This window comes from Manduca sexta, chromosome 22 (assembly GCF_014839805.1).
Source record: "Manduca sexta isolate Smith_Timp_Sample1 chromosome 22, JHU_Msex_v1.0, whole genome shotgun sequence".
In the NCBI taxonomy this organism is placed as follows: domain Eukaryota; kingdom Metazoa; phylum Arthropoda; class Insecta; order Lepidoptera; family Sphingidae; genus Manduca; species Manduca sexta.
Genome location: NC_051136.1, coordinates 7,543,708 through 7,570,358, shown reverse-complemented (window position 1 = coordinate 7,570,358; position 26,651 = coordinate 7,543,708). Strand labels below are relative to the sequence as shown.

At 35.5% G+C, this 26,651-nt stretch overlaps 1 protein-coding gene across 2 annotated transcripts in view; it reads left to right on the top strand.

Annotated features, from left to right (window-relative positions):
* Positions 1 to 26,651, top strand: part of LOC115452617 (teneurin-a) — a 51,915-nt gene that overhangs the window by 6,248 nt on the left and 19,016 nt on the right. Inside the window, exons 2-5 of one of the 2 annotated variants that reach the window (XM_030181206.2) lie at positions 336 to 641; positions 6,947 to 7,006; positions 17,530 to 17,783; positions 26,510 to 26,629. In XM_030181206.2, the coding sequence (XP_030037066.2) occupies positions 514 to 641; positions 6,947 to 7,006; positions 17,530 to 17,783; positions 26,510 to 26,629 (562 nt within the window). In that variant the 5' untranslated portion in view covers positions 336 to 513. Of the gene's footprint in view, positions 1 to 140; positions 642 to 6,946; positions 7,007 to 17,529; positions 17,784 to 26,509; positions 26,630 to 26,651 lie in introns of those variants that run through there. The other variant, XM_037441371.1, reaches the window with a different exon arrangement.

Sequence of the window (26,651 nt, the reverse complement as noted above, 5' to 3'; positions counted from 1 at the left end):
ATCTCGTGTTGTAGGTACATGGGTGTGTCCGTGATCCGTACGGTTGCGTCAGGTCTATTGCATGGAGTCCCTCGTCTTACGTATGGCTCGTATTTTTTGTTGACTCTAATAACTCGACAAGCTTCTGACGGCACCTCGGCGCGGACGCAAAAAACAACGGAGCTTCAAGCTCGGCACAAGCGAGGGTCGGGACTCGGGACACAAACTCGCCACTCGAGAGTGAGTCGAGTCGCACTGCGCGCCAGTCAGCCCGCTCCACTGACGGCAAGCGGTCGCGTATCACACAACACACAACACACACGCACAACCTGTTGACAACACATACATGTTTACAGATCATATAAACACATTAGTGAATCGAAATGCAATACACGAATATTTAAATTATTATATCCGTACATGTATTATGTCATAATGATAAACGTTAAGACAGTGAAAATGTGAGTGATGAAGACGGACGTAGTGAAATGATCAAACAGTTGTGAAGTGGACTTGGTAACAGTGGAAGCTAGGATGACGATGAAATCGCTGAAGTACAGCGAGCGGGAGGACATGATGGAGGGGTTCAGCCCGGTGCCGCCTCCGCTCCCCCGGCGGCAGCCGGTCAGGAACATCTATGCCGAGCCCTTCGTAGATCCTAGGTAAGTTCAGCTATATAAGCATGGAAACTATTGAGGGAAAAATAACGACAATAGAAACTGTTGCAGATGTGCAATAACTGTATTACTTATGACGGATATTTTTTTCATATCTATTAAAATAAAAATGACTAAAACTAGTAGCCATTGTGAACCTGTATAATCCAATTATAAATTGCTGCCAGTTTTTTATACTCCCTGATATAAATAGTAGGTTATTTAAGCGGTAGAGAAAGTTTTGTCTACAGCACGAAAGATCCGGTCGGGCCGGGATATTATCACCGTATTATGGAAACATTCGTGCCATGGCAGGTCTTTCGTTGCAACTCTGACGTTCCCTAAAAATGCAAGTAGCATGAAATATTTAGATAAAACATCCTTCTTTGTGTCAAAAGTCAGCAGTGGACACAAGTACCCTAGTATTACAAGTGTTACGGGTGACAATTTATGATCAGATGACTCACGTGCTCCTTGCCGACCTTTTGGTATAAAGAAACCAACAATACATTGTATTAAATAAAATTATTCTGGATAATCTGATTAGGCACCAAAGAAATTGTGACGATTTACACCCGGTTAGTATTTGCCTAATAAAACAACATTTGTACGTAAACAAAAACGAGGCTGTTGATTCGGCAAATAAATTATACAGCTTTTGATAAAGCCGAAAGCTAAAAGCGCGGAACTATAAACCGCTCTCATAATTCAAAAGCAACAATAGTATTACAATGTTACTTTCTATGAAACTAATAATAGTGTCACTAATTCTAAGTAATTAATAATTTACGTGACTTGGTGCAATAAAAATAAAAAATGTTATACTCACGCTTTAGGAAATTCCAGAAATTAATATAAGTCCAAACATTTGTACTGAGTTGGCTGTTTAAATCAGTTGCCGGCACTTGTTTGCCTTCCGTCCGACCCCAACTACACCCACCCCTGTATTCATAGACGCAGTTCAAAGTAATAACAAAGAGCCCGAAGCCAGAAAACATCCATTTCATATAGACCACTATTACATAAACACGCTCGCCTTGAACCCCAACAAACCTCTGAAGACCAGAACATTATTAAAGTAAAACACAACACAAAATTAATTTTACTGCTCTTATTTGGGTTCTCCTTTGGGGTCTCCCATCAGAGTTCTCGTAATAAGAAATTTCCTATTCGGAAATATTTCGAGTAAGGGATACAAAGCTGAATGCAGACGGTATATGTGCTAATGGTTGCGAGCTAGACAGGCCGGGCGGATGTGCGGTTCTATATGCTCCGCCATAAATCACATTTTTATACTTGGCGCGCGCTCGGCGGCGGGCGGCGTAGACAGCGCAGTTACTGCCATCTGCGACACCCCAATCGCTGTTCAGCTTAATTTCAACAGATTCGAGGGCGAACCTCACTATTAATATTGCAGTATCGGTAGATAATATAACATTTATCGAGTAAAACGAAAACACGCCGCAGTTATTGGTCTGTTTATTAAAACATGTTCTATGGGTTGGTATAAAAAAGTAAGTTATTTATGCAATATCTAAGTCACTATGAACAAAATACATCGACCTCGTGTGTGTATGATTAGTCTAATGCTACCAAAACATCAAGAGCGATGTTCGATAACAGAAACTCTGATTCCAACTGTAAGTAAAGAATGTAATTTCCTTTACAATATGTAAACATTGATCGTAGTTAACAAGGCAAACTGTATGACGGTTAAGTGCACTTACATTAGGTAGATAGCATCGTGGGCACCCTTCGGCGCCTCCGTGAATCGGTAGTTCGTGCCCCACCGTTACGGTTCAAGAAGGCACCGGACACGACAAGGTAACAACCTAACAACCCCAAGCAAATACTGTTAAAGGCCTTTGCATAAGTGCAATAGACCGTAAACACTTGAACCACCTTAATAGATCCTTCTGTGTATAATATTGCATTCAGAATTTCATTACCACTTTCTTTTTCTAGTTTAGTATTCAATTTCATTTAATACATTTTGCTTTGTGCAAAGTAGCTAGTGTGTGACACTTAATTCTTGTTCGGCTAGCATTGATTATTTCAAAACTATACTCATTACTAGTTTATAAAAACTGAAAGCTTGGCATGCTCTGGCATAATATTCTTTTTTTTTATAAGATATTAAAAAACTTTACAATATACTAGAAAACTGAATCTTGATTATCTTTCCATAATTGACTTTTAAATCGTTTCGTCAGAGGTTAATAACTAATTTAAGTTTTCAGTGTCGATAATAAATGTGGATGAATATTGAGAAGGTACGCCTCCGTCCTTAACAATATAATTTAAATAAATAATGAACCTGCAACATTTATCTCAGCATGTTCCTACCTTATATAGATACATATGAGTAATAATGTTATCATATTCCTATTTCATGATTTCTGTATTAAAGGTTTTAAAAAAATGCATTTTAAATATTCACAAAAGTACGTATAATTACGAAAATTAAAAAGCAAAATCCTTCAATTATATTTGATAAACTATTATGAACCCTAAAACTTATAAAATATTTAACGAGTCTATATTCAACGCTGTTTGCTGAAAATCTTTCATTATGAGTTTCCATATTAGCGCGGAAACACAAACGTGAGTAAATGCGCCATATGCCTGCAAAGACACGATCGGCGAACTGCGCGTAGAGTTTGAAACTGACTGCAAATATTTGGGGCATATATGGAGGCGGGAAGTTCTCCCTGGCAAGAAATGATTTCCATACCGCTACGGACAGAGCAAACACCGTTCACCCATCAAACTCCAACACAAACTAACGACTTAGTTAATAGCCTTTAGACGCTCGCAATGGAAACCATAACGATCTAATGCTTTCATGTGCTCGCTTTGTTCAACCTTCGACATTCCGTTTAAATATCGCTATATACATCAGCTAATTCTTATAGATATACACAAAATAAGAAGTAAAACAGACATATATATCTAAAGAGAACGTGTTTACAACTACAGACGGTGAAGATGTTTCAAAGTTCATTGAACCGCTGTAAATAAACAAAACTGTGGCATTACAAATGGAGTGAATACTTCGGCTAACAGTTATTCCTCGTACGAAGTGGAAAGTTTACATTACCGCAGGCAGATGCAATGATTAAGACACTCGCTGTTGTCAGGCCATTAGTCAGAAATGCATCGTTCCCTATTTTAGGCTTACAATGGCAATGAACAGGCTATTAACTTAGTAAACAATCAAATTAAAAATAAAACCTCTTCAGCTTTTTAACGAAATACTTTCTGTGAACAGTCATTTCTAGTTAAATTTAACAATTGTTAGCTACGTACAATTAATAACCTTCCTCTTTGTGAGATGGAATTATTATGAATATTAATTTGTCCCTTGAGTGAATAAACTTAAATTTAAATCGCGTCTATATCTAGCTTCATCCCTACCCTTGACATTTGGAGCTCTGGCGTGCTATTACGGTGCCACTACAGAGCATAGTGATCGATTGTTTATTGATACTCGAGCATTACTTTATTAATGTTGGGTATAATTAGAGGAAGCGCCCCATCAAACCAACACCGTGTGTCTGTGACTCCTTGCTCCGTATGAAAGGGGCACTGAATCCCGTCGGCGCTCGCTTCAAACCAATCGCAGCCCGCTGCAGGAAGTTCAATTATGTTCCTTTAACTTTAATACATAATGTCGACACAATCATTTCATTAGAATGAATCTTGCTGATTCAATCGCTCTTAATTGGTCTGATCAAACGGACCAATTACTGTGTCATCGTGCAACATGCTTTTAAACTTCACCCTTATAACATTGGCTTAATGTTCATCAAACAGTTTGTATAACATTAAACGTTGTAGAGAATTTATTAAAATATCGTAATAGTTATTTATTATTGATAAATGAAATTGATTGATGTTATGTTTATCTAATAACTTGCGATATGTTCAAACCATTATAGTTAATGATCGTATTGGGGTAATGGAAAGTCAGCACGTATTCTCTTAAAAGAATAAAACGTTCTTATTCAAAGAATATATCATCGCTAACAAAACAATGTTTATCGGGAGATGACGTTACATATCCAACAAAGGATAATCCAGGATCGTCGAAACGACAGCACCGTCACGAAGTTGGACATAAATCTTTCATGGCGACATCGATCGACAGGCACCACGTTCCTTCATTTCTATCTACATCAACATAGACACACAGACAGACATAATCTCCTGTCACCGTCGCATCGTACCCCACTACTTATCTTTTCTGACGTATGTAAACAAACCACTTTTCGTTTGAATAATGCACTCGTTGAGGTGAGGCCCTGAATACAATAGTAAGACTGTAATAGTTTCCGTTTTGAATAAGGGACGACCATTGTCTCCGCGCGATATTGATTGAGTTCATCTCTATTACTACAAATGTCAGCGCTGGAAATTGGTTTCCTGTTGTGTGCTGTCAATGTTCATTCTCAGTTCGATGTTTTACCACCGACTGGACTCAATTGAATGTTAAAATTTTTAGTGACACTTTTAATGCTATTCAGGTTGCTGTCAATAGAGTGAAGATAGATAGATTATATCCTTGGTATACATATAGATAGACTAATTAAGCATGTTATATTATATCTGCCGATACTGTAGTTTGTAAACGGCATTTTATCTTGTCGAAAAATAAAAGCTCTACTCGTAAATGTGTAGCTCATTTTAGCTTCCTACTATTACACTTTTAAAATTACGCAATATCGCAAAACGAGAGCAATATGTGACAATCCTAAAGAGAGTTCGATGAACGCGACGGATAATAAATATCTAATAATAGCTACCGTTTCGTCATGTCTGGAGACAGCGCATATTGGACCACTGACAGTGACATCAACAGCATCGACCAAATCATCATCACGGCAGTGCACCGGCCGCTTATCGGAAATACGGATATTTCAGTTCAACCCGTTTCGAAAATAAATAAACTGTGCCCGTCCGAATAAATACAAACCGCGCTTTGACACTGCTACCTATAAATAACAGTAATGAATAGGCAGCCGGCGTTCCTGCAGTAATATGTAATGTCAACGTTTCCTCGCTCCGATTTATTTCACTCCTTATTTGAATATTTTATAATATAGAAGGATGGGTTGCCTCGTGCTTACCTATAAAGAGAATATTAAATTCTTTTTATGGACATTGTACTGATTACAAATAGTAACATCGAATTGAATAGAACAATACATTGACACAGGCGAGTCCTCTACCTACGTAATAGAAATTTAATATGAATAATATATTTCGGTACTTATAGTTTAAAAATATTCAATATTTTAACTGAGAGGGAGAACAACCCTAATCTTGAGGCATGTCGAGAAGTTATTTCTATCGGTAAAATTAATCACCGTCCCAAACCAGCGGGGATGCATGTTGAAATTATAAATTATTAACTGAATAATAAATTTTAAAAATACATCAAACTGTTAAACAAGATTATGATAATCTCTACACGCTTTGTATCAAAGCTCTGGTGCCCTTAATCTTTAATTAATTGTATAATAAAACAGTATTGACGACCTCCACGTCGCAGTGGCCAAAAAGACTTGACGCAAGAGCCGTAGATAAGTTTGTGGGCGATCGATACATAATTATTTGTTCTAGTTCAAATTACATAATAGACCAGTACGATCGTCCCTTTTACTCATATAAATGACGCTATGTTTCTGTAAAGCTACAATAGAAGTTGAAATCAATAAATGGCTTATTTCACGGCATATTGATTTTCCCAACTACTCAGTTATATTAGGCGAGTTGAGCATTAGAGAGCACATATTTGGTGAGTGTCGACCAAATAACAGACCACACACGGGGTGGCTCCATTTGTCTGAGCTCGCATGCTCCCCGAGAGATAACAAACGCTCGGCTCTCTCGCTGCACTTATCTAAACACTTAACTCGAGCCATACTCAAACAAAGCTGCCCCTAACTCAATTTTTTCCACAAAACGTCTTTTTACCCTTCAGGACTCTGGAACATAGAACGGTTCGCGTATCGAATACATTTGTTTGCGTCATTCATATATTTTTCCGTAAACTGTAAATAAGGTAAAAAATTGATCTCGTGTCACCACGTGGCTAAAGTTAAGGTAATCTAAGTGCTATATGTTGTATAGACTACACTAATGGCTCTCGTAATACGTTCTTAAAATAAAAATGTAAACAAAAGCAAAAATTTTGAGTAAAACACATTAATGGGTCCAGAGATGGAGAGTATAAAAAACCTTTTAAGACGAGTACCCAAAAAAACGTTGACGAAATCTTTCTAATAACAATTTTGGTCTTGTCCAAGGTACACGTCACCGGGCGTGACTAACGAATGGCTCGCCCTACAGACCCTAAATTCAGAGTCGTAAGTATCAATAACACGACGACGCCGGGGCCCGGTATCTACGAACGCTGCCGAACATTGCCATAACTCTCATCCAAACTAAAACGTCAATTACATACACCAATAACACGGAACACTTGAAACACATTAATCCTTTTTCATTTGATACGGTTAACGTACATTAAATAGTTTACGATCCTTCTAATCCTTGTACTAACAGGTACTCTGGGTATAATATAAATAATAATCATTTTCGTGGCCGGCAGTGACGTACGGACAAATTACGATGCAATATGTTCGTGTGGGCGATCGGAATGACGATAGTCGAGAAACAAGTTAATGTAAATTACCTAAATTATGTCACATAACTTTGCATACAGCATTGGTTGTATTTTGAATAATGTCAAAATAACGTTTCTTTATTTCCGGTCGGTTTTGAAGTTGATATGGCGTATGCAGTAATTAAGTATTGGTTTGAAAACTGGATTCAAATGTTTTTTTAAATGATTTTTGTGCTATCGATAAGGGTGAATTTTATAATACTTATTTGCTAACGTTAGTTTTATACTCTCTTCCAAGAATTGTAGTTATTTCAAGAACAGTGTCGATTATTACTGTAAGTATGGCTTGTTAAAAACTTATCGCAAACAACCCTCCTTTAGTTTTTATTTCATACGCTAACATTTTCATATTTAATGCCTCTATTATGGTAATGTAATTCCTTAATAACAAGTAACATATTAACTTAGAACAGTTTTAAAAACCTAAGAAAGATATCATGTATTCGAAAAGATATTTTTAATTATTTAAATTGATTTTTATTTTGCGAAATACCAAACAATCAGTCGCAGTTCGTAATTACTACATTAATGATAATATGTATTTGTCTTCAGTTTTCTTGAGTATATTTAAATTTAAATCACTTTCTTATCTCACTTGTATATTATTATGAGATCCTTTCCCACACATTTATGAGATCGTAACCTCAGTCACTGGAATCGCTTAACGTAAACAACATTAAGAAAATATACAATAGTTTCTTTTAAAACTGTGTAATATCTTTTGAATAAAGAGATTAGTTTCGAAAATGCACACATGTCATGAAAAATGTAGGTATAGTTACACCAAACATTTTACATCAGGATGTTTTAAAACATTAAAATAATTATAAAATATTTTATTGAACATCCGAAATAAATCATACGGAAAATAATATAAAAATATCACGAAGTACTAAAATGGTCAACGGTTAAAATACGAAACAAAAACATCACAAGCAACTGAACATGTAAATTTATGCCTTAAATAAGAATGCAACCTTCGGTCCCTTTAGGGCATCACAAGAAGCAATTTACGACCAAAAGTACTAATACGCATAATCCGATGGGGTTATGTTTCTTAGCTCGCTCGTGACTACCAGTTTTATATTACTACAGCCCATATTCCGGAATTAACTTAATAAAATCTTTAATCTTGTAAACCGCTTTGCTCTAAATGGCTAGTTGTTTAGGTGCACCGTATCGAGGGCGAAATTCAGTATCTAATTCGATGGTAATTAATCCACGACAGGCTGCGGGCGGTGTGTTTACCACTTATCACTTCTGGTATCGGAGTGAATCGCGGCATAATGTGGGTGATTTCCATATATGGCCCTATAATGGCATTAATCGGTACCTCTGACCGAGCTTCGAGAAGGCACGTTAATAACTAACCAAACATGCAAACAAAAGATTGTTGTGTTTGGTTTATACGGTGTAAGTGTTAAGTGTAAGTTACTGTTGCTAGTTTTAGCGTCGTGTGCGATCACTCGATAAAGGAAATTAGATATTTACATGTTAAATGCTGTAGGTATTTACCTTATTATATAGATTTGTATTTTGTAACAATGTGGTGAGAGAGCTTTTAAGCAAATTCTCTCAACTATCCAAAACGTAGTGTCTAAACTCAACTTATTGACACATTAAATGTTCTGTGCAGTAATAAAATAAATATTTATGAATATCTTCTTTGCAATTTGTGTAAAATTAAACGACATCTAAATACATAACCTAACATTTATTAGCATATTGCACAGTAACATCTACTGTAATCTAACAAATGCACTTCGCTGAAAAACAACAAAACATTGTCTCTGAGAGAAATGAAATCCAACTGACCTAATTCTTCCAAACGGCTACTGTCGTATAAGCCGTGTCAGGGGACCTGTAGCTGGTTTAAAAATCAAACACTAGACTTCCAGTCAACAGTGTTGTCCGCCCGCTTAAGACCGCATGGCAGATTAACCAACAACAAACTATCACAAAGAGAAATCGCCTGGGATTTGTACTGAAGTATTCATTTTTTAAAATCTTTTTATGACTCACTGTCGAATTTCTTAGCTATTATGCATTTCTGAAGCAAGCGTTCTAAAGATTTTGGAATGTAGACGCCTTTCTTTTAAGACTGCATTTTGCTTATTTAGCATTGCTGAAATGTTAAACAAGATCTCGGTCGATCTGTGAGTTAACTTTCATTTATATTTATTCAGCAGTTTTTTCGTTAGATTCAAACAAACTTATAACTAATTTAACACTAATAGCAAAATAGAAAGGTGATGCAGTAATAATAACGTTTTTAAATTTCTCAATATTTATGCAGTTTATATTGTAGTTCAATATAGTTAATACGCAAAGCAGGGAAAAATCACCATCAATATTAGCACAAAATTTTTAGAAACTATAATTAAAGCTACTTTGTTAATTTGCCAGCCAATTATTTCATAAGGACGTTAACAGTCATTACTATTCTTAAACCAGTTGGTATTTTCACCGTGTTCAAATGCCAATACATTGAACGATCATCAACTGACTTTACACACGTAACGTGTATAAATATTCAATGCACCGGTAAACAGCTTTGCAATTCTATGTGTTTAGAGTTCAGCTAGCGAAAGTGTGACCTTTGCAGGGTGCATTTCAACTAGAAATAACTGACGTTTCTTGTTACTTAACATTAACAACTTTTTTTTTTTAGACATGATTCGTATTTATCAAATGCCATAAAGATTATACATTGTTTTTTTAAAGCAATGTAAATATAAAGATTAATTTTCTTTCATGGAAATAAGATACCTAACTTCTTATAATTTAAAATCACGATAAACGTTTTTATATTGCAGATTTTAACTATTGCTCGCCCGTAGAATGAGACATTAAATCTTCGTTTTTATGCTGGCTTGGTAAACCATCCAATCTCATAATATAATGTCATACAGTTACATTTCAAAAACAAATCTTGTTAAAAGTAATTTCACGCAAAATTACAAATCCCGCTATTTCTATAACATTTTTGCGTCATGCTAACATAATACTAAATTGTGTATTTAAATGGCAAATCCCAACCTTGAAATCGAAACCGACCGTACTTAATTAATAAAATATTACATGCGGAATCTGTCCTTTAATAAATTTCACGGCTCATGAAAACTGTTATAGGCAAAAAATGTAAATGAGACAAAATGTCATTGGGTTCTACTCCGAACTTTAGGGTTTCGCTTATTCAGCCAGACATGTGTATAAAGTGCGGTAAAATGTTGCACCCCCACATTAATATTTTTATGATTTATGTTTTATGACATACGTGATTCAACCCCGCTATCAATTAAAGTATTTTAATACAATCTAAATATAACATACCCTTAACTAATATCTAACTTCTAATTCCAAATGAAAAGAAAATTTGAATAAATTGCTTCATTTAAGCGTCCAAATTAAAGCAAACGGCCTTATCGATTTCTTTGAACTCAAAGTTATTTGTCTTTCATTAGACTCAAATCGAGGAAATCCCATAATGGATCCTCATTTGTATCTTCGTCTGAATAAATAACGGCGCCGTGCGACGATCCGCACGCCTTACGCCCGCCCAAAACAAATACAATTAGATACTTTCCTGGTACTAGTCTGTATTGAATGATTCTAATAAACCATGACTACTTTCATGCAACTCATCTTTCATTTAGTAATAATACAATAAATATTATACTTTAGGTGGAAAGACTTTCCTAAAATATCTTTACAGAAAATATAAATTACACTACACATGATCTCATAAAATTTCCAATAACCGAATAAATTCTACGAAATTTATTATACAAAATATGTAATTCATTTGAATTTAATCTATATAAAAACGAAATGCCACTCACTCATTTATCACGAAATGACAAGAATAATATGGAATAGCGGAACATTCAGAAAATTTCGTGAATACGTAGATTCATTGTAAAGTCGTCTTTATTATTATTTGTTAAGATATTTGTCACAAAAACACATAATATCATAAGTATACTTTGTATTATAAGTATACGTATGTTTTCGGTAAAAACGCCGTTCAGTTTAAAATAGAGAGCTCATTAACTGTAAAACAAAGAAACGTGTTAGGCTTAGGGAAACATTTGCTATAGATATTAAGGAACCCTAAAATGTCCTGTTTAGACCCAGACTCAAATTAGGGTGGATCCTTCAAAAATAGTATTCACCAAATGACCAGAGGTATAAGTAGATTTAAAGAACACTAAAGTTAAGTCAAACGTTGAGAACCTTGAGAGGTTATATCGCCCAGAATTAAATGCTAACCTGACTTTAGTTCGAAATTGATGTACCATGAGAGACATCTCCTTCTATATACCTTTATCCCACTCCAATGTTGATTCGCCGCAATAACCCTTTTACTGCTAAGAAAACAAAACCCAAACTTCAACTTTTCACTTACAAAAAATACTCGCTACCAGTCACACAATATTTAAACACGCAGCTTTTCTTCCGAAACCTTTATTTACATACATGAGATGTTGACAATATATAGGAAAAAAGAATTTCAGAGTAGACAACACCCTTATCATTGGGTGCCTAAAATCGAACAAAATCGATTATCGTGGAAGGCGGGGGTGGAATGCGATAAAATTTTTCAATCAGGCAACCGCCGAAAAATATTTACAGTAACCCGAGGCAGCAGGCGGGAGGACAATATTGTGGAGCGATACGCGAGAGGCGCTTGCGGCGCCGCTGCGGCAGCGAGGGCACGAGCTTTCCGCCTCTTTGTGCCGGCGACTGTCGAAATAATATTGAACTCTGGGTGAAATACGAGCGCCCGCGGAGGGACGCCTCCTGTGAAACCGTTTTTCCGTTTCACTGAACAATACCAAGCGTTTAGTTTAGGATTTTTGTTCCTTACGAAATCGGGTCACAAAAGGTGATAAATTCAAAAAAGCCGCGTCCAAGAATTACATAAATAATATATCTTACCAACAAATTCTCATTATAATACTTGTACATCGTCGTGTAAAGCTCCTACTTCCTTTCGTACCTACAGTTAAATAAATTACACCTTAACTATTCCTGTTCTTATTTATCGCTGTGCTTAATTTGCATTTCTCGGATTTTACCATGATAATATCCTCAAATGACATATTCAATAATAAAAATATATACTTTACGGGGCTCTAAATCTCTCTCAGTTATGATAATTGTATAGTAGCGTCATCCTCTATGCTCGGACACGTACAACAGATTTACACTTATCGTGTTTTTACACGTGGATACGTGAAGAGGCCTAGCAGTTTAGCGGTTGGCTAGTAATTGGCCGTTTATTCAGTATCGCATCCATTCATTTCTCGCGATAAATCTGCCTAGATCTGGTGCCTGGGGCGCTCTCCGAGCTTTGCACATTAAGCTCCCTCGATGCCACTGTACAAGATTATCTTAGTTGGATTGTTGCTATTAGATTGTTGAATTTACATTTTAAGTAAAGATTAGATAAAGTTCTTAGTCGTAACATGCTATCTCACCTAGCCTTATCTACATAGCTTAATTATACTAAATCTCAGACGGGTGAGTGTTCAATAAAATATACGGTCGGCATTATCGTTCATATTAAATAAAATACTATCATATAGTCTAACCTGTGTATTTATTTTCATCCAAAATAAAGTTTTAATGTAAAACGCAAATTTAACCTCTTCCATTGTGCAATACATTTCTAGGAAAATACGTTTGCTAAACATATACAAGTACATTTGTGTGGGTGCGTGCTCGCGCTTGCCGCGACTCGCGATTCGCAATCCTCCATTCATGAATCAACTTTAGCATTACCTAACCGTAGCACGAGACGGCTAAAACGAATATCACGCTATGAGAGCTATTAATAAAAATGGCAAGTTCAATGAATCCGACTACGCGCTGTTTAAATCCGTGTATCATGTGGCGACTGGCGACACGCCGTATGTGCCATGAGCGCACCGCACCGCACTCCACCGTGCATGAGCGCTATTTATCTGCCCAGATTATCCGGCTTCATGTTTAATGAGTCCCAGAATAGTAGCTTTACGGAAATCAATTATGGCGTCAATTTATAATCGTAAACTCGTTCGATCATCTAAACGAGTGTACAAACTTAATCGATTGTCGTAGATTATTTAGTTTATTACTTCAACGTGCAATTAATACATCCACAGTTTATACTTTCCGAGTAAGATTCCCATTTAAAAGCTCATTTTGACAAATGCTTTTAATTAATCCGTCGGGTGTGATCGCTGGCGCATAAGCCAGCTATTTAAGTGGACAGATTCCAGGCGTGGCTCGCCGCGATTTAACAGAGATGTATGGTACGACTCTATTTTTTTTATTTTACACATACACTGTTCGTAAAAAAACTTGCTTTACAAACACCTAGTCATGTACATTTGAATTTCACAACATTATATATATACTTATATACTACACATTCGCACATATATACCGATAGAATTATTATACTGTGTAATAAGTATAAGTAGGTGATAATATTATTCAGTTTCATTGTAGTAAAAACGTTCGTCGGGGAAGGAAATTGGCGCAGCGGGTCGATGCTATTGTTATACATTTCGTTTTAAATTGAGGGGCTTTCTTGAATTTATACCCATGACTTGCAATGGGAGGGTGGCCTGTGGGGCCCGTCTTCACTACTAAAGGAACGATTCGTATGAACAAATCTCATAATGCAATTTTAAATCATGCATTTGTTTTTTTAATATTAAAATACGTATCGAATGCTCCATTGTGAAGTCTACAGGAATATATGGCTAATTTGCGTTCAATGCGAAACAATCATCATTGTAGGCTTCGGCTCCGATCAATGCTCGTTTTATGCCCGCTTCTTTGTTCTCAGTTCATCCTACACAATTAGTTGGAACATCAGAAAATAAAGCAATTCAATGTTACAAAATAATATTCGTTTAAAATAAAATCGATAACATCGCTTAAGCGCTTTCGAAGTTCGAACCCTCAAAACGAAGGAGGCGCTTGAAGTGCCGCTATGAAAGGAAAAAATGGATTAGTTACAATGTACCCCACCTACCAACCATACAAATTAACTGTTATTTTTGTTTTATTATGTATTATTCATTTCAGACGTAACGTAAAAAGACACAATTTCTTTTTTTAAAATATAACTATACTCAAATTTAATATAAGTTTTGAAACTTTCCTATCATATTAATTTGGAATGAAGTTAATTTTAAATATAAGGATACAAAAGACAATAGTTATTTTCACGTACAGTTCTTGTCGTTTAGACATGCAGATATCTTTTCCATTCTTTATACTCGAAGGTCACTGGGAAGTATAGCACATCAAAACTACTAAAGCCAGGAACTACGTCCACGACTAGTATTTCTCAACCGACCCAATAATCGACACAATCTTAAAATCAGCTTTAACTTTATAATGAAACTGATCACTATCTTATTTCCGTACTCAAATACGCAAGGTCGGTACACCATACGATGTGATATTTATCACAAAACCAATTACGACAGTCATTTGGTTTAAATCGTTTACCCCCTCGAATAACACTGCAATAAAAATACCTTTATACATTCTTTGTTACGTCGAAGTATAATAACACAATGAAACACGGATTAGACTAACCCTAGATTAAAAATATTTATTGGTCTAAGCTTCTTCTACAAGACAATTGAGGTGAATATCACACACATGTTTCGCTACAGCGTTGTCATTGCGTGAGATTGCCAGATGTAAAACATAACGTGTTTGTTTGTGCCATATGTATGGACAGAGGATGTTTGTAAACAAAACAATCATTGTTCAACATGCTCTATATGTTGAACAATATTGCGCGCAAAATTCTATTTTGTAGGAAATACATGGATTTTACTTTTATTACTCGCAGCCTAATGTTAACCCACCTTGTCAATAATACTTATACTGGCACTAAATTACCATTTTATAAAGTATTGGTGGCCGTAATTTTGATGATCATCGTCGAAGATTGTGTTCATTCACATGTTTACGAGTCATCTGTTGTAACCAATTTTAATCAAAACCTTCTACTTGAGCCTTAGTGGATGAGTGTAGCAGCGAGTACATTACATTAACAAACTTCTGAACGCGACTGTCTTCATTATTCTTAGTGATGCAGCTTCTGTGCAAAGCAGATACGTGAAATGAGAAAAAGACCGAAAAATGTAAAGCGAAAAAGCAGAAATTCATGACAGCCCATTCACATACGCCACACCTACCATTCCGACCAGTTCCCCGGACTAATCATTTTAGGGCTAAAAGCATTGTGGTTTGGCCGCACAGGCCTATATTTAGAAGCGCGAGGCAATAAAAGCACATCGCTGTCCGGTTCATTCCTGCACGACTGTGTAAGATAAATGGACGGTACCGAGCGGCCGCGGCGAAGAAGACGAGTTCTCACGGCCCGTGCCTGCGTTTCTTTCTTTTTATTTCATCTGGTTTCCGAGGTAGAGGTCGCCGCTGTACGCTGCGGGACTAGAGTGACTGCTGCATGATTACGACAATAAAAACTGTGTGACGCCGTTGATCCTAACGAGCTTTAAGCTACCTGCCAATGTTTTTGTTCGCTCATACCTTCCCTTTAACAGTTGACGATCGAGATATCACTACCGTTAGTCGTCCGTCGGACGATGTGTGCGTATTTATACCTAAATGGTAGTAATGTGAATTTATCACAAAACGTGTAGACGTATACTCATACGTTTAAACTGGTCGTGGTTCCCGCGTTAATTAGACTCGGTTCTGGCGCAACGCAACACCTCTGCTCATTATTTACCGCTTCATTAAGAGCTCTTTCACGACGAGCAACTGTCAAAATCTCGCCGAACGCCCGTTCGTCCGCCGTGTCTTGAAATATCGCAGCATTGTCCTACTATAACGCTGTCGTCGAGCTCGTTAATTGTCTTAGTTGTCTCCCGTCTTCGTGACGTACTTCGTGTACTTCACACAAAAGAGCAACTTTTATGTACCTATAATCCATAACTACATTTCGTTTCATAATAACAGTGTTCTAATGTAGCACAAAATACTTGCTCCCTTGTCGCAAGCAATTTTATACAAAATCATTTTTTCCAACAGCTCATCTCATTCGGTAATATACCGATTCAATGCATTCTAAACAGCGAGCACAAGCACTTACATGATATTACAAACAATAAAATCCATCAATGTCATGATGGATAGAAAAAATCAATTTCGTTTACAGTTACCGACGCTAACATAATCGGCACTGGCCAACACGATTTGATGGCTGTACAATATATTATTATGTTGCCACATATTTCAACACAAATAACGTCTTATTTTTTTTCTTTTTCGTCCGTCTTAGTTCAATCAATAAATATAAATAAAATCTCCATATGAAATAAACGTTTTATAATAAAATGTTAAAAGTTATAGCTACAAATTAAAATGAAACTACAAAACACTTCAACATTTTTAAAGTGGTTTGAGAGCAAATTTGCGCGTCTAGGCGCTGTGATTTCTGTACACATTTTAATGAATTCGTCCTTCCTACAAACGTTTCTCGAGCTTCTCGGTTGCCATTCAAAAGAAAATTACAATGGAGGGCTTCTTCGAAACAAACCCTTTAGAAGTCACGGTTCGTTCTTGCTAAAGTCGGTCCAATTATTATTACGCACTTTTTTCTCGTTTCTTTATGGTCATTACGATGGCGTCAGTTGGCGAGCGCCACAGTCGGTGCACCATATGTTCTTCGGCCTTTAAATTCAGTCGTGACAGTGAAGTTCGGATAATTGATTAATGGCCTTCGGGGCGGACGTGTTTAAACGCGCGCGATCATCTTTTTTTGTCCGAAACCCCGGTAATGATACGTTCTGATTCCACACGGTTATAAAAACGGCGTCATATGGTGGCGAAGCACCGATTTCTAACGACAGATGGCAAATTAAATATTGATATCGTGTAAACCAGGTATGCAATTTGAATTGAGAAGTTTTTAATTGATATATTTAGTTAATTTAGTAGTAATAACTATTAACTACTACAAATTGCTAAGTTAAATATGTAATATCGAATAATATGTTATAACTTTATAACTGTAATAAAGTAAAAAAGATTACAAACTATAAACTTAAATGTTCTAATATATCCGTTTAGGCAATAACAAAAATAAATCACAAAAAATCTACCATTATTCAACACGAACTTGTTCCTCAAATGTTAATATAAGTGATGAATTGTCGACAGATTGGGAGGCGCAGCGATGTCGAGTGGTATGGGCGGCGGGACCCTCAGCAGCGGGCACTGCCAGCTCGCGAACCAGCCGCTGGTGATGCCGGTGTTCCCGCTGCGAGCCAGCCAGCCGAGCCCCGTCCCGGTGTACTCGCCGTCTCGGTTCCACATAGACAAGCGGTGTCAGCACCGATGCACGTGGAAGTGCCTGGCAATATCCATGATTTGCCTCTGTGTTATACTGGCGGCCATGCTCGCATACTTTATAGGTGAGTAACGAACATGTTTCATTTATTCATAGCTCGGCAACTAATTCGGGTCGTAATGCAAAAAGAATCACTAACAATCTTATATCTTGGTGTAATAAACGCAATGAACAAAAGAAAATTAGATATTGTCTGTGTTAAAATATAATAATTTTCACAAAATAAATGATAAAAACACCGATATGTTTCTTATGCGACGAACTTTGACTCTTATATTAGTCCGAAATTATTTAATTAAGCAGTCCACGCATTCTTCATCCATTAAGTGGCAAGTTTATTGCAATCAAAGTTCGAAAACTTATAACTACAGCGGTTAAGTTTGAATGAAAAGTTGCAGACTCTTATTTATGAGCAAATTGTATCTTCGAAATATCCCTTATAACATTCCTTTATTAAAATCAGTAGAGACAATAAAGAAAGTTCTAGGAGGAACCTTTAATTATAACTCATCGATTATTTATTGAATTCCTGAAAGGTACACTGTCAATGTAAATAGCTTTGTTCATAAAATCACAGCGGGACGTTTAGAACACTCGTTAGTTGTTAGGATAGTATTTTTATGAACTCGCTCAGAATACTGATTAAAATATTCATAACATTTTTCTTTCAATCCATTAATGTTTGTGAACGGTCTTCATTTGGACGGTATTGAAAACAAAAGTTTATTATCATGATACATCTAAGTAAGTTGTATATTCTTATTCCGAAATGGGAATATATTTCCAAGGAAAAACTCTATTGTTTCCTTATATAATATGTCTTACAATGTGAATACAATAAAATAGTATACTTACTAACATTTCTTAATTACTATTTTTATACTGCGTATTATTCTTTTAGTTTTTATTTTTTAATTTTCCTGATCGGGGTGGAGCCATAAATGTACGATTGAATACTAAAGGGCTAGCTTCCTAGCCGCATAGAATAACAAAGCTCTGCGGGGATTCCATTCAATATGAAACAGTAGCTGCAATCAGTTTCCGAGTAGCGCTATAAATTGTTCAGTAAAACTTAGGGTAAGTCTTTATCTTTATACACCATTTGTGCATTTTAATCAACTTCTGAAGAAACATTACATTTTTTTTTACTGATTATCGGCTGTATGTAATAACGTTATATACGTAAATATTTCTTTATTACGAATCCAATTACAAAATGTGATAAATTTAAATTCCCGCATCATCCATATCAATAAAATGATTAAAAATCGATGTTCCGATTAAAACCGACATCCACCGCTAGTCTTTCATTATTTTACTTTGTTTATCTCGCAACCGGCATCCCAAAAGGGCTTCTCAAAACAACTAAAAAAACATGATAAAAATATTAATGATGCGCCTAACGTAAGGCAACGCGCGTTGCGTGCCCCGGAGCTGCGCGCCCGTGCTTGCTCGGTTATAAATTATCTTACACTTCTACGTCCCGTATTATTTTACTACAGATATATCAAGCTCAGAATCTTAGCCTATTCGCCAAACGGCCGATCATAATTTATACTTACATGCGGAATGCTGTATGCTCGTAAATCGCGAAGGTAAAGCCCACATTCTGAAGCAAAACGACTAATCTATTCGTCTTTGTATAAAATAACGATTTAAAGTATTAATAGTTATGTACAGGATACCACGGTTTGTTGTAAATTGTATACCTACGTGATTCTTTATTTATTATAATTCTATATTCCAACATTTCATAACTTATTTTGCAAAATATTATCTACTATACAATTTGCAAAGTGCATAAGTGCTACATCGTTTAAAAACACAAAAGTGTGCTTTCCGTTCTGTTATTTTCTACTTCACTTCAGTGCAATCAACCACAAGTGAGCCCCGGGCAATAAAACGTCACCGCAGACATATAAGATATCACAAAAATAGCATCAAAGTCGACACGAAACACTACGGGAGTGCTACCTCTGGCCTACTTTCGGGAAGTGCATTTACCCTGCCGTGTCCCTCACTCACTATTCACACAACTATTCCTGGTATTGGAAAATAATTATATACGTGTTTAATTATTTTGGCGCAAATGGTTGATATGAAATTCTTGTTAAAACTCAGTTATGTCATTAAAAACTCAGTCACGTCATTAATGGTATTATAAAGTGGTCATAGATAGGCCTGAGTATTCGATTTATTTTCAAAGAACTAGTAACATTGTTGATGATTTTTTCACATAGATATTCGCATTGTAATTAGAATAATAAATGTTAACTACTTTATGCCTACGACAGATGACATGTATACCGTCAATTAAAAAACCAACACTGCACATAATTCAGATTAACAAATTATAACATAATTTATTAAATAAAGCAGCATTCCTAGATAGAGCATGTTTTAAGAAAGCAAAATAGTGGCTTTCAATTAATAACGGAAACTTATCACGTACTTAATGTACGTACATACACGAGAATAAAAGCTTGCCAAGCAAGTTGGTGGAAGTGTCACGCGAATGCCGCATAACCACGGAACGTTCGCAGAAACAATACGTTGTTTGGCTGCTCACTACCATTACACTGAAAGCACTAGGTGAGTAATGTCAGGAAATTACTTTTGTTTATTATTCTTTAAATACATATCACTAGTTTAAACAAAAAAAATGAGATAACGTTATAGATACATGTATCATAAAGAACTACGGAATGTTGCCTTATAGGTTAAAATAGTCTATGCTATAACTTGTCATATAGAATATTAGCTTTTGTATTTTTTTCAGAAACTTAAAAAATAACGTATATTCATATGAATCATTATCCAACCAACGCTTGACATAGTCTTCTCTGACGCAGAATGTCAAATAGTCCTATGCATTCTTAGCTATGAATATTCTAACTTGTCGCAATGTTATCTAATTAATAGGTTACTGATCTTGAATCAAATTTTCAATAGAAATTTATTGTCAAAATCACAGTTTTGACAATATATTGTCAAGTAATAATCTGACGAGTGCGCTTTACATCTTCATATTTTTTTTCTATGGGGGTGTTCGTATTATAAATATTTTGTAGCTTATGAATCGTTATTGTTTTGTAATATGATGTTTTGCCCGATGTTTTCTTGCTCAATTTAGTAATAGTTTATGTGAGTGATTGTGCACTTCAATTTATATTACCATGAAATATTAAACTCTGCATTAGGATTCTACCGCGATTGTTACATTATAATGCTGACATTAGAAAATATTAACAAAGTTGTCAATTAGACTGTAGACACTACGTCATGTATCAGTGTCTGTAAGTAAGCAGACTTACTTTAAAATGATAATTATAATAGCTCCTGCTAGGACTGTAGTTTGCCTAACTACCGTTTCAATTTAACTTAACCCGCCGCCGCTCTATTAAATGGTTTCAGCAAACACTAAATAATATATGCCGAACACGCTACGCGAATGTTTAGCGACACCACCAATTTCGGAAACTAACTAAACAAAAACATTTAAATCTATATATTGTATATAAAACAATTGTTGTTTAAATTCTCGAAAAATAAATTTATTCAATTGCATTCGAAGGAAATGTAATGAAACGAGCCGATGTAAGGTGTCCCCAGTCAATAAGACTTATCGTATCGGATCTCACTTCATTTAGATGCCTGTTAAATTATAGCGACAAGAGATAAGGCAATGCCACATACATACAACGCGGCACGGTGTCCACATGAAAATGAAATACCCCTTTTTAAAAGACAAGTACCTTCGCTTCTAAATTACCCCATTAAGATTTTTGTAGGAAACCGTTCGAAGTTTACCTTTCTCTAGTTGGTATTTAACAATTAGATCTATCTACTGATTGTACTATTAGTAAAAATAATTCAAATCCCAGCGTCACAAATTTGTATACGAGAAATAATGCTGTTGAGTATTAATGATTCACAAATCTCTCGTAATCTTTACTGGTAGTTTGAGCTAAATAAAAAAATAAGTACCATCTGTTGCCCCCTTCATTAAGCACACGCCGCAGTTGAATAGGGGCAAATACGGGGCCGTCAACTTTTTAATATAATTGAAATCGTGACGACCCCAAATGTTTTATTAAAGCTCTCTCAGCTTTGAGCATTAACGCGTTTGAAGTGCTTCAAAAACACCATCGGTACAATGAAATAGTGACAAAAAATATCACGAACCATTTTTTATTAAAAACTCGAACAATCCGTCCTCGTTATTTTCAGTTGCAAACAAATACTGAAATGATAAGTACTTATAATCCAATTATTTTGTATTGTGTATACGAATTCATAATATTTTACTTAATTTAATTTTGTTTTATTAAATAAACGTCTTTTAAATGTGTGGTGTTACAAAATAAGTTAAAGATAAAACGAATAACAATAATATCTTCACGAAACAAGCACGATAATAGTGACGCTTTAAAAGAAGCTGGGGCAAACTAGGATGGGAAGATTTATCACGTGACTAATACCGAGTCAGTCGCTCCGTCCCTCGGGACTCTATCAAACGAGTTTCGCTCCCCCAACTGGCGATGCAATCTATGCTGAATCGTATTACAATAAATTGTATTAACTCGAAAAATAGTTGAGATAGCAAACATCGTCCATCTGCACAGAATCGCTGCATTCGCGGCCGATGTCAGTTGAGACACCCTCTACTTTCTTCGCTCTTTCAATGTCGAATTTATGGATATTACGGAGGATTATCGCGAATACAAGAAATTGCCATACTTTATTTTATGTAGGAAATTGCGTCATCTTTTTGAATGTGATGGTGCATTTCATAAATGATAATACATTCATGATGCATTTGTATCGTAATACCTTTTTGGAGACCAACTTTTTCAAGTAGCCAATGATTACACAATGTATTGTTTATAAATAATGTCATGTTTATTATTGCAGCCCAACTTTTTGTTGTAGTAACTCTTGTTACAGAATGTAGCGCAACGTTACTTCAACATGGAAATTAAATAAGTTTGTTGACGCCAGGGGTAGGGCTGGCGCTAATTGTTGGTGAATTTCCCCTTGTTCCGAAATATTAACATACTAAATAAAACCGCTCGCTCCCAAAAATTTTATTTAGATCATTAAGCTTTATGTAACTCACAGTATGGATATAAGGAGCAATAAAAAAAATAGCAATCGGAAGCTGTTGAAGTTATATCCAAAAATCTTTACGGTTGACACGGATCTACAGAATAAAAATACAAATATAACTAAACTACACCAAATGAAAGAAACATCATTATTAACCAGTTAGTAGATTTTTTTAATATTTTAATTTTGTCCTTTAATGGTGAACAATTCAATAAATTAATATTATAAAAAAGACCAGTCACATGGATTAGAAAAGCAGAGACCATAACTCAGCACCAAGATTCTTTAAACTGTTAAAGCTAGGGTTTGCAAAAATACTACCATTAAAAAATATTGCTACTGTCACCCATTGACCCTCACTTACGCGTGACTGCCATAAAGGACAATGCCCAAAACCAGGCTATTTTTGCGTCAGTCATGCGTCTCAACCAAATATCCACAAAAAATCATCATTTTAATTATTACTTCATTTGTATTTTTTTCAGTTATAAGCGAATGGGGGTTTAAAAGATATGAAAATAAAAAGTTGTTTAATTGTTGCAAATGAAACATCCGGTAATTTACTGCCAATATGGCGAAATGATACCAATTTATAACAAATTCCCATCTTAGATGGAATAAAAAAGTAAATATGTACAATAAATGTGCTTGTACTTGAATTTATAATATATGTATATTATTTTATAACAATATATTTATTGATCTCAAATATATTGTTATAAAATAATACATTTTACTTAATAATTATGACCAAACTCCAAATAGCTGGTAAAAAAGAAAATATTAATCGTTCCAAAAAACAAACAAATGGTGACTTGTACTTGCATTGACAGAAATACTAAAGTCAGCTAAAACATGTCTGGACTTTATTTTTAAATTATGAATATATGGGTAGAGATTTTTATTCCACTGGCAACTGAAATTAATGACATTTTGACATTTCAGATTTGAATGTTAAATCATTAAAATATTTTATCTTACTCAAGATCGGAGTGTTTTTCTTATGGTATTTTAATGTTGAGCCGAGAAATTCTCTGTTAAAAAACAACGTGTATAGTGTGTGTTTCGAACTTTGAGACGGAAGGCTTTTAGTTAGCAACACAATGTCATCAAGAACCTAGACCCAGGACAGTTAATCGAGACGGCATATCCCGGTGGTGTATTAACTGCACCTATGCGGTGCCATAGCAACGACACGTATATTTCTTGGACGAGCTGTCCAGTTTGTAAGTTTTGTAGATTATTGTTAACATACCCACAATGTGGGAAAAATCTTGCCAAAGTTAAAGAAAACAGTTTAACAATAATAATAATCTGAACATGTTTACTCAACTTCTACATTATATTTTAGGTTTTAAGGCGGGAATGAGTTTGTGCTGCTTGTTGGAGATCAGCTAATAGAGAGGTTCACAGACAACAACAACATGACATGACCCGACCAGCGCTGCAAGAAGCCATGCACTCACTTCAGGAGTATATATAAACGTGCTGCAGCTATATCAAATTCTTGTTTTTATTTTAGGATGCCAAGAATATATACCTCTATTAAAAATATACATCTATATAAAAATATGCATCCGATTTCGTATTTCTCGTTTTATTTTTCTTTCCCTATGATAATTAATTATTAGCCTAATCAGGCTATGAAGTGAGTTCCTGGGTTCGATTTCCAGGTCAAGCAACATTTTATCTCGGTGTTTCTAACATGAGTTGCCTGGGATCGAAATCCTCCAAAGAGGGTTGGCGTCAGGCATAGGCCGGTCATAAAATCTATTCTACAATATGTGTTGATGCCATATTGGAGTGAGATCATGGTAGGTGGATTTAAAGATTAGGCAATCCATGTAATAGAATAAGTCGTAAGTCAGAAAAATATATACACAAAAGGTCAGGTAACATAATATGCTCAGTGGAAAAACTAATATTCCGTCATATTATCTTAGAAGTTTTATTGAAGTTTCGTCTTATCACATATGTAGTACCTATCAGTTTCTTATAAGGGCGATTAAAGCTAGGTGAAAAGAATGTCCAATAATTGCTTATAGCAATAACAAGTAGGTTCTGCAATATTGAACTTAATTAGGCACGTAGTTTCTTTCTACCGTACATTATTGCAGTCCATACTTAACCTCAAAATAACTGCGTTATAAAAATTCTGATAACTCCGAACTCCCATCGAATATCCAATTGTTTTCAATTTGTATAAGAATTAGGATATATTCCCTATAGTTTAGTGAAGGTTTTGTACAGACGCAAGCGTAGCCCAACTTTCATACAAAAATGGGCATTCTCCTTTAATGTAATAGTCCGATACTAAGTTATAGCGACCAAATGGCGTCAATGTACCGCGTATCTTATCTCCCGATGAATCTTGGTGACAGATTCTCAATTGTTAGGGTCATGGGAGATACCTTAATTGCATCAAAGAGCTCATAAATAATAAATGCATTTACATTAATGAGATCACGATTTTAAAAATGTTATAACATATTTTTTATATGTCTTCATAGAATACCTGAATAATTTAAGTCTCTGATAATTTAAGTTCTTATCCTCTTTAATATTCGTATTTGAATACTTCAATACTTTTTCTAGTTCAGATGAACTACCAATATTGGTAGATACCAAAATTACCATTAAACATAAATAAAAACACAAGTATATGTAAATCTTTCAATAAATTAGTCTCAAACATAAGACACCAATTAACTGTTCTGAAAACGTTGTTACGTCAATTAAGTACACGGATTGATATACGAGATTTAACGCAAGCAGCGCCGCATATTAGGCGTATAACCTGCGCATACGCTCGGAAACAAATAAATATCGGGTCCCTATTCAAATACATATCCCGAGCGTTCGCAGTCTACTGACAAAACCAATAAATAAACACAATAAATTCTCTCTATAACACCAGCTACATTCGGTTGCACCCCAATTTTTCTTTTAAATTGAAACTGTAGACTCATAAACTACATAATGGCTGTAAACAGAAACTTGTTTTGTTAAAGTTTCAAAAAAGTAATGAATATTGAATTATTGCAATGGAGAATTTACTGTAGGTAAAAAGTTTTTAAAACGTCCAAAATATACATATTACCAAATCAACTCTATTAGTCTAGCTCGTGCCGGTATTACTTATAGCCGTGAAGAATTATCCAATTAAACAGAGTAGCGTACCAATTTATGATCGATTCGATCTCCTGCGACTGTCGTATAATGAGGATACAACGGCATTTTTCTAAGCAAGAAACGAAGTGGCATCCGCGACGCACCTACGTGCTTGTCAGAGCTGGCCGCGGGAGCGCGTCCAATCGTTCCGTCACACCAGTACAAAATGCACCACGGCTGTGCTCCGCTTAATTAAAACTCGACGGGACATCGCGTCACCTATCCTACAACCGTGCGTCTCCCAAACAACGTCTTATTGTATTGACTTTCGTAATACCCTTCCACTGAACTGACGGGTGTATGAATAAGAATACAAAATTAGAGCTCGGCTACTGGTTATCAATGTGAGATGTCGATAAGGCGTACATTTTAAACGCTTTCAAACGAGACACGTCATTGGGTCTCACTTAGATGGAATTGGTTTAATAAAGATTTGTTTCCATGTTAACAAGTAATTTTTCTTACTTAAATTGGACAATCTATCTTCTAATTGCTTTTTGTTTGTTCCAGCGCTATCGTCAATTAAAAGTAATATAGACAATTCAAATTGCATCCTCGTACAAGATGTGAAAGCGGTTACACACGCGCAAGGAATTAGGGATGCTTTATCAACTTCTTCACCTTCAGACGGTATTTAAATAAATATATTTAC